Here is a 10000-nt window from a genome sequence, read left to right as displayed (position 1 = left end):
AACTAAAAATGATTTCACTCGGGACATAAATTTGATAATAACTGGTAACTCGTTTATTATCCTCTATGTATTCATGTTGACATGTATCGAATCTAGACTGGTACATACACATATACACATAATGCAATATAGTATTATTACTTATTTATTCACTGTACAGTAACGACTAAGCGCGTTGACATGTATGGAATCTAGATTGGCACATAAACATACAAACATAATGCAATATAGTATTATTACTTATTTATTCACTGTACAGTAACGACTAAGCGTGTTGACATGTATCAAATCTAGATTGGTACATACACATACACACATAGTGCAATTTAGTATTATTACTTATTTATTCACTGTACATGAAAGACTAAGCGCGTTGACATGTATGGAATCTAGATTGGCACATAAACATACAAACATAATGCAATATAGTATTATTACTTATTTATTCACTGTACAGTAACGACTAAGCGTGTTGACATGTATGAAATCTAGATTGGCACATAAACATACACACACAATGCAATATAGTATTATTACTTATTTATTCACTGTACAGTAACGACTACGCGCGTTGACATGTATGAAATCTAGATTGGTACACAAACATACAGACATAATGCAATATAATATTATTACTTATTTATTCACTGTACAGTAACGACTACGCGCGTTGACATGTATGAAATCTAGATTGGCACACAAACATACAGACATAATGCAATATAATATTATTACTTATTTATTCACTGTACAGTAACGACTAAGCGTGTTGACATGCATCGAATCTAGATTGGTACATAAACATACACGCATAATGCAATGTAATATTATTACTTATTTATTCACTGTACAGTAATGTTAGTATTGTATTGATGAGCAGTTCAGCTTAAAGTCATTACACAAATGAATGTCGTGAATATGTATTCGATGTATACGAACGGCATTAGGTTGTTAGCATGTTATATCGTATGTACAAGCTTTAGGTGACCTCAGTTACATATGCACCGTGTTTGATAAACGCATGTTCATGCTTTAAGTGACCTTCTTTAAACGAGTTTTGTTTGTGAAACACGTTCACAGGATTTATTACCTCAGTTATACGTGTTTTTGTTTTAACCAAACACTGTCTTTTAAAGAAACTGTCCAAAGTAGTATAAATAAAAAATAAAAAATAAAGTTTCTGCACTCTAGACGATAATAGCCACAATATAATATCTAAAACGTGTGCCCAAAACATGATCACGAACACTGTACACACATTGTTTACTAACCCTGTCCACAGAACGTGTTCAAAACTATTTCTACAGACTGTCTCACTTCTTGTGCACACCAAAATATTTTCTTTTTAAAAACCCAACCCCACCCCCAAAACAAAAACAAAAACAACAACAACAAAATATCACAATAAAAAAGACGTTTTTAAAGATAGTACCATAAGCGTATTTTGTAAACAGTATTTGCAAACGTTTTTTTCCAAAACAGTGCACAAAACCATTTTTAGAAACAGTTCCCCGAAAAGTTTTCAATGACAGTATTCACATTAATGTATTCCTAATATATGCAGTTTTGGGTACATATTTTGACAATGAATCTGAGCGAACTTGTTCACAGATATGCACAAACTACCACAAATATATCTACGCAGATGAAGAAACAAACAAGCGTATATGGTATTACGTCTAGTGTTATATGTCGTGCAATAAACACAATGTTCAAACATAGAAACATTAGTCATATTTAAAGAAATTCAGAGACAGAATGGTTAAAATAATAGTATGTACAAAACAAAAAAAAACATAGGTACAAAACAATTAAACCAGGTTTGTCAGTTCAAAACGTAAGATTGAGATCGGACGTTGAAATACTTTTGAACTTAATGAACTTAACGCCTGTCTAAAGTTCTAAGCTGTATTATCAACCTCCTGGTCCTTTAGGAACGGATGAGCTGGACAGGGATCCATGTCTCCTAGTTGAGGAACATAAGTTATCATTTAAAGCATTGCTCGTCTGTTGTACAGATACTAGAGAATCGCGTCTGAAGTGACCCCTATAGCTCAGCCAAATTTTACATATCCTTCACAGGGACCTGAGTTAAGTGTTCGTAGATATTGTCAGATTTTGGTTCGAGTTTTTCATATTCGTTCAGCTCAATGTCTTGACCTGTGTTAATGTAACTGGTCGCTTGATCTTGATTACTCTGTTGGCTGTCCGCTTCATTACGCGACGCTGGGAGACCGTTGCTGTGATCAGATCCACGATTATTTGCTTCATTTATATATTTAGTCTTATGGCCTCTTAGATGCCTGCAAAAAGATACACACATGGTAGTTATTTTTTTGCTAATTTATACAATGTCTATCTTTTAGCTTTTCATATTTAAGCGCCAAGGTGGCCTGCGTAAAAGCCACACCAAATAAAACTAGCATAAAACGACGAATTGTGATGATTCATTACACCACTTACTAAAGAAAGAAATGAGCTATTACGTTGTTTAGCATAGGCCGCTTATCACGTTTAAATGCGAAAATAAGTGGGGGTTTTATTCAAAAGAATCAAATGCGCGATTAACTAATTTTCCATTTATAACACACACACACACACACACACACGCACACACACACACACACACACACACACACACACACACACACACACACACACACACCACACAAGACACAATCAGTTAACCAAAGATTCCCCAAGTCTACGTGATGAATATGTCTATTTATTATCAACACAGTTCAAGATATTCAGGGAAGTATAACCAGTATGACCCATATCCACGTGCACAGTGAGTGACGTAATTTTGTGAAGCGACGTCATAACTTAATGCTGCTTCTCCAGTGTAAACACTTATCAGAATGACGTCATTTCGGAAAATGGCGTCGTTTCGTGGTCTCTGTTTAGTTACGTGTTGACATGGTCCTAGCTTGTTATTCAAGAAAATAATATTTGGAATAATGTGCATAATAAAGAAGTTATTACACTCGCGTGTGAATCGTACTGATTTTACGAAACTCGTTTCAGGATTCATGTATTACCTTCGCTCTCGCTCGGGTAATACAATAATCATGACACTCATTTCGTAAAATCAGTACGTCACAAAAGCTCGTATAATAATCTCTATTTATCAGTGTACAGATACATCATTCCAATTTTGCGTTAAACTTAGTAACTGAAACATTTTATGCTGTATTGTCTCGTATTTTAAATGCTACGTTTAGCTGTTGCAAGAAATACACCATCGCTATAAAGTGTCCAATAGGTAGCAAAAATACACAAATCACACATTTATCAAATGACTTTATTGAAGATGTATCGTATGACATCTGATGACCGAATTTGTTTGCCTTCATTTACGTGTAAACATGCACGCGTGGATCAATGAACACATGTCTAACGACACACCAGCACAAACAATGCATCGTTTACTGGGTGTCAAACAATGGTAAAGGTATGAATTGAATTGACGATCGACATCAATCTAAACATGCACTGTCAACAAATCATTCATACTTATCACATTTAACATTTATCTCATTTATATCGCATTCATGCTGAAAGAGCAAATGCCAATAACCCACAGCCTGTGTAAAAGTACTGTTTGATGCAGAAATTCTGCCCAACACCATCCGGAATATCCTGAATCGACTTCGAGAAAGATATCCCCTAAGTAAGGGCCAGCTGGGAAGCCAACTGCAAACATGCGTCATAAAATGACATAGTGGCTGTCCTCCTATATTGCCAAATGCCAATTCGACTTTGCATTGTGCATAGATACGGTCTTGACCTTTGATAATGGTTGTGTCGTTACGATTAGATGTAGTAGTGAAATCAATACTGATATTCGATGTATTTTTCGTGCTGGGGAGTCGTTAAACATTCATTCATTCATACATTAATTCATTCATTTAATACTGATATAGATAGTTATTATTGGTTAGGGTAACATTCTATAAAACAGCATTGCTCTATCTTCAGCATACGCATCGATCTGGGCATTCCACAACTTGCAATTTTGGTTCTGGATAATAATAACATGTTTTGTTCGTGTATTATTATTTCCTACATTCTATACAGCCACTTACCAGAGATATAGACCAGAAACTGTAACAAATAGGATACAACATATTCCAGCTACAACGCCAAGTACAATGACAACAGGATTTGTGTTATCTTGTGTGTCTTCTGTGGTATCCCCTTTGTCTTGAACCATCACTACTAAAGTACAAATGGGAAAGTTAATAAAACTAACTAACTAAAACATTTAGGAAAATACAGAGAGAACTTAACACCAACAGACATCAATATTAAGATATACAAAGTCATTGCACTAGTTACGTCCAGACGTTTAACAGACGTTTGACACATTTATTATAATATAACAATAATATATATTTTTTTAAATCATACAAAACAAAAACAGTAAATTCAATAGAAGACAAATACATTTTAGACATTGGACATGGTGCTAGTAATAATACAATGCAAATTTCAAACGATTTCATATTGCAAAACTGACTGTCTCGAATTATCAAACAACGTTTAGCCATTTTATTTGGTTAGAGAAGTTTGGGGTGTTTCTGTGAGGAAACCATGTTGAACGTTTTATGAAAATACATACATGCATTACATACATTGCATGACATACATGACACATAACATAACATAACTTAACATAACTTAACTTAACTTACTTATTTACATACCGTACCCTACCATACCATACCATAGCATAGCATGACATGTCATGCCATGCCATGCCATGCCATGCCATGCCATGCCATAACATAACATGACATAACATAACTTATTTACTTAGTTACTTACTTACTTACTTACTTACTTACATACATCCATAAATACATACATACATTGTCATACATATATATACAGACATATTATCCAATATCCAGTGGTTATTCCAGAAGCATAATGGAAAATCGTGGTGAATATATAGAGTAGTTAATGTAACTCTTTTGTTTTGCATTATTTGTTTGCTTTCTCGTAATTACATTCAAAATGTGAAGGCGTGTATGCATCTGTTAAATTTATATTATAAATATAATTATACTTAATGTATTATAAATACAAATATATAGCGAGTACCAGTGCTACAGTCCGGCAATTCCCAGCCAGCCAAACAGCCATCGATGCACACTCCATCTAAACGGTCACATGTCGAGCTTCCAGAGCAATGTCTCGCCTCACAAAGCATATTGCAGTTGAAGCCATATTTTGCAAGTGGACACTCTGAAATCAGGAAACATGAACATATACAGCTGTGATTGTGGGTGTTTTTTGTTTTTTTAGTTATAAGTTAAAACAAATAGTCTTTAGATATGACGCAAAGGTGTAGCTTGTATAAATATGAGCATCATAGCCCTATTTATAGAGCAATCACGAATAGGTGCAAGTCATTTTTTGTTCTGAAAGTCGTTAAAAGTCAACACGTTCTAACACTTCGTCAATTGTATTATGGATTAAAAAATGTTTTTAAATGCTTACATTATGCAATTTTCCCTCTAAATTAAATATCCTTCAAACAAAAACAAAAAAAGAAGAACGAAACGAAAACGTGGACAGTTCATAAAGTCAATTATTTCACTTTTCCATTGAAAAACAAAAACAATAACAAGACAACTGTAAAAGTTGCTTTGAAGATATTCAGACATTCTTTTATACCAGTCTTTAACATTTAAATAATTGTTCAAAAACATATGACACAATAACCGGTTGAAACGTGCCATTTATACTAGAAAACACACAGTTCACATTCAACAAACGCAGTTAACGATTATTTGATTGATTTGATTTATGCTGCAATTTAGGGAATATGTTTGAAAACCTATTTTCAAATCTCCAACTTCTATTACGGTTGTGATTTATGGAATTCATGGCAGGTGCATCGGTCATAAGGCTTTAGGTATGGCGTATGGAGGGTAGTCGAGGACCTGAGCGAAATAAGACTCTTGCGAAATTCGGCACCCTGGTGAGTACAAAGAAGGTTCCGGTAGTACATACACCAAACGAGGAAAACGGTTCAAGAAAGCCATTGTAAACTGTTAAACAGGCCTTGCATAAGCGCAAATATAAGATACTTGGCTTTATCGGAAGAGTAACTCGTGTAGTGGCGACAGCGGGTTCCTCTCAAAACTGTGATATCCGTAGTATGTTTGAATATATACTATATGTGTAATATAAACTATCTTGAGTGCATACTTTTAAAACAGTTCTTTCTTCTGATATGTGTAATGCATGCAACATCTTGTATTTAAAGCGTAGTATTTCAATTGGTAATGTGTGTAACATCTTGTATTCTGTGATAAATAATAATATATTGAATACACATACGTTGTACAATCTACCGATATGTGTAATGTGTGTACTATATTGTAAACATACTACATGTAATTGTGTAACATCTTGTATTCTGCTGATAATAGGAACAATTTATTGAAAGCATACTTGTATCTACTATATTGAAAACATAATCGGTAATGTACTGTGTACTGATGTTGTATATGTGTAGTATCTGAAATATAATAATTGTTGTATAATATGTTGATAAATGTTATACATGTAGCATCTTCAATACATACTCGTACTATCTTCACACACCCGTTGGTGAGACCACCATGCTTGTATTTTCGCTTATACTTGGTTGTTAACACATTGTTGTACTATCTTGAAAACATAAACTGGCTGTTCCTGAGGTGATGACCAAGTCACCAATGCTATACCACCAATGAAAACCTACACGATGGAAATCGATTACATTGTGACGAAAAGTTAACCTGACAATCATGGGTCTGTGACGCGTAAGTCAGCTACAAGTGCAATGGCTGTAAATAACTTTTAGTCGAAACAAAGATGTTAAAATGTGCTTAAAACCTGGTTTTGAGGATACATTTTATATACATTTTAAAACAACTCGTTGTAAGATAAATGGTATCTAACGGCTACTCATGTATTATTCTCTATATATTCTACTGGTTATATTTCTGATATGTGTAATATCGTCAATCGCTGTACAGTCTACTTATATCTGTTATGTGGGTACTATATTGAATACGCACTTGTTGTACAATCTTCAGACTGATATCCTCGATCACAGCCATAATCACACTTCCCGGTCACGGGATCGCAAGCTGAGTTCCCAAGACAATGTCGCTGACTGCAGTGCCTAGCACATCTCATACTATACGTAAATTCTGGACATTCTGCAATAGAAAAACGCACACAATAAGTTCTGACTTATTACACACTATATATATAGCCATGGCCAACACCCTGCTAAATCGCAAATGGAGGACACGTGTACCGCAGTTCAACGGCCGACACTTCATCACTTCTCCGTAGACACAAAACCTCTCCAAGAACATTCGCCTCCAGGTAAGGGCTAGTAGGACGTTAAACGATTTCAGCTCCAGTTCTAAAGCTTATGTTTATTTTTTTTATAAACAGTCTAATGCACTTTATTGTGAAAGCCTGTGTAAATCGCTCAAGTCACGTTAAAACCTTGTCGGCCGAGCACTGTAAGTTAATTTGTGGACTCAAATTCCTTCCATACATGCATAATTATTCTCCATGTTTGGCTTAAGTCTCTCTGAACGTATTCAACATTTTTGTTGCAAATTCCGCCCACTTTATATTACCTCGGGACTGTTCCGGACTTAGACACTGGCGAAGTCCGAGATTAAGTCCGTGATAGGCGTTCTCGAAAACTTAGTGTTATATGAGCATGTTAAAAAGAGTTAGATTAGATAGCCAGGGTCATAGCTGTATCAGTGCAATTTTGTGTAACTTAATTCAGATGTTCATCACCACACTTGACGTGTTTCAGCACCAATGTATATAGAGAATAATACATGAGTTTCCGTTTGATACCATTTGTCTTACAACGAGTTGTTTAAAAACGTATCCAACGAGCGAAAAGAGTAGCTCATGAAATGGCGACAGCGGGTTTTCTCTCTCGATATATGTGTGACCCTTGACCATATGTCTGACGCCAGTGCGCTGAGTACGTCGTTAAATAAAACATTTCCTCCCTTCGTTTTGAACAAAACAACTTTGAAGTCGGATATGTGGATTTTAAGTTCACTTATATCCATTAGTATGTCAATAATTGATTGGAACAAATTTTGTTTAGCAAAACTGAGCAACTTTGAAATTTATTATGTTATTAACCTAACCATGGCAGCCATGTTTTCTTTTTTCAGGCTACCCACTCCCGCTGACGTTTTTGATGGGCAGGACCAGCTGGTCATGTTGCTTTGAAAAGCATTACTATGTCAGCAATTTTGATTGTGAGAAAAACAGCGAAATAAAAATGGCCGCTATTTCCTTCAACCAGGTCGAAATCACAGAGTATAGCTAAAGGACCAATGTGGTTGTCTGTGTGATGGTAAAATGTCGGTCATGTCATTACAGGTGTTTAGAATAAATCGCTGAATCACAAAACAGCGAAAATACAGGGCAATTGTGTAAGTGTGCGTATTTCACGGTGGTCGCTATACACAAGCTCGAACAATACCCAAATTATTACCTTTTGCTGATCGCCCATTTGTCAATGTAGTGTCAACATTCCATGTCTTTTGGCAGAGAAAAATCTTCTTTTATAATCGTTTTAAAGAGCGTGAGTGCAAACGTACGTGCTATATTCGCTCTGGTTGCTTATAAGACAATAAGTGTATTCGTGTCCCACCACATTTTCACGAGTTTTGACCAAATAGCCTTTACGATATACGCAATATAAGAGTGATCAAGCATAATTAATTAATAATGATTAATAATAAATAAATAAATAATAATTCAACCAAATGCAATACATCTCCCAGACGCTAGTTGCTAGGAGACCTAACGTCGACACTATTTCAATCAAGCCACTAAGTATTATACAAAAGTATTTGAGGGTTACCGCGTGTCCTTTCACGAGTTTCGTAAAATCAGTACAACACAAGTGCGAGTGTAATATATATAGATTATCCATAGTATTATTGTTATTTTTTAATAATTAAATTTCATTTGCATCTATACACTTTACGGCAATCTGATTGGTCCAGAGGTGCTTACATTTTTTCGTTCATATCTCGATGAACCGAACAAAAATAAGCCACGCCTACTACCCCCCCCCCCCCCCACACACACACACACACACACACTGACTCGCACTACTTTTGTGCAACATGCCGGATTATTCTGGCAATCATATTTAGATATTTTGAAGAAAAGACACGTGAAAGCTACAGAAAAAAATGTATACGATAAATTAATGGAAAATGCTATAGCAGAGTAGACATGTAGATATATACGCATTGATTTAAAAAAACAAAAAACACACACCCAAAAACCCCAACCACTTTGCTAATCATGACATAAGACTCGGTCGGTGGCCAAAGAAATCATGTAGGAAACTTCACTTCTGTAACTTTCTTGTAAGCGATGTTCTACAGCTGTTGGCCAAAATTAAACGGTTCCACCAACAGCATAAATGTTAGACACGTTCTCTTCGTTCATGTTCATAAAATATAAACTAAACACGAATAGGACAATTCCTTCCAATATAACTAAACGATCCGTAAAAATGCACAGCAGCTAGAGGAAATGACGTCATTTACAAACACATCACCTGATTCAAGTGATTGTGAATGGACGTTCACATTCTTACGCGACATAAGTATCAATGAAGTTTACACAAACAATACTACAGGCGTATTTAAAGCTAAACAAAATATATTCAGTTATGTATTGTTAAAGTATGCACATAAATTTAATTATAAGATTTGACCGCAATTATGTTTCGGTTCATGCAAGTATGAACCGAAAAAAACGATGTGCACACTTTTGTATGACCCTCTACGCGGGCTCATACAATGTGCACATCGTTTTTTCGGTTCATACTTGCATGAACCAAACAATAATTGCGGTCAATTCTTAAATTAATAACAAGAGCCGTTTCAAAATATTTCAACCACAACTAAGCTAGAAGGAGACGACA

General features: G+C 35.2%; 1 protein-coding gene across 1 annotated transcript in view; it reads right to left on the bottom strand.

Annotated features, from left to right (window-relative positions):
- Positions 1 to 2065: 2065 nt before the first annotated feature.
- The window catches only part of LOC121387148 (multiple epidermal growth factor-like domains protein 10), a 24079-nt gene continuing 16144 nt past the window's right edge, over positions 2066 to 10000 (bottom strand). Inside the window, exons 7-10 of the mRNA XM_041518173.1 lie at positions 7080 to 7223; positions 5110 to 5253; positions 4089 to 4107; positions 2066 to 2303 (exon numbers count right to left, since the gene is read on the bottom strand). Coding sequence (XP_041374107.1) covers positions 2066 to 2303; positions 4089 to 4107; positions 5110 to 5253; positions 7080 to 7223 — 545 coding nt within the window. The remainder of the gene's footprint in view (positions 2304 to 4088; positions 4108 to 5109; positions 5254 to 7079; positions 7224 to 10000) is intronic.

This window comes from Gigantopelta aegis, chromosome 13 (genome assembly GCF_016097555.1).
Source record: "Gigantopelta aegis isolate Gae_Host chromosome 13, Gae_host_genome, whole genome shotgun sequence".
In the NCBI taxonomy this organism is placed as follows: domain Eukaryota; kingdom Metazoa; phylum Mollusca; class Gastropoda; order Neomphalida; family Peltospiridae; genus Gigantopelta; species Gigantopelta aegis.
Note: the sequence above shows the minus strand (reverse complement) of the source record. Positions and strands in the feature narration are given on the sequence as shown.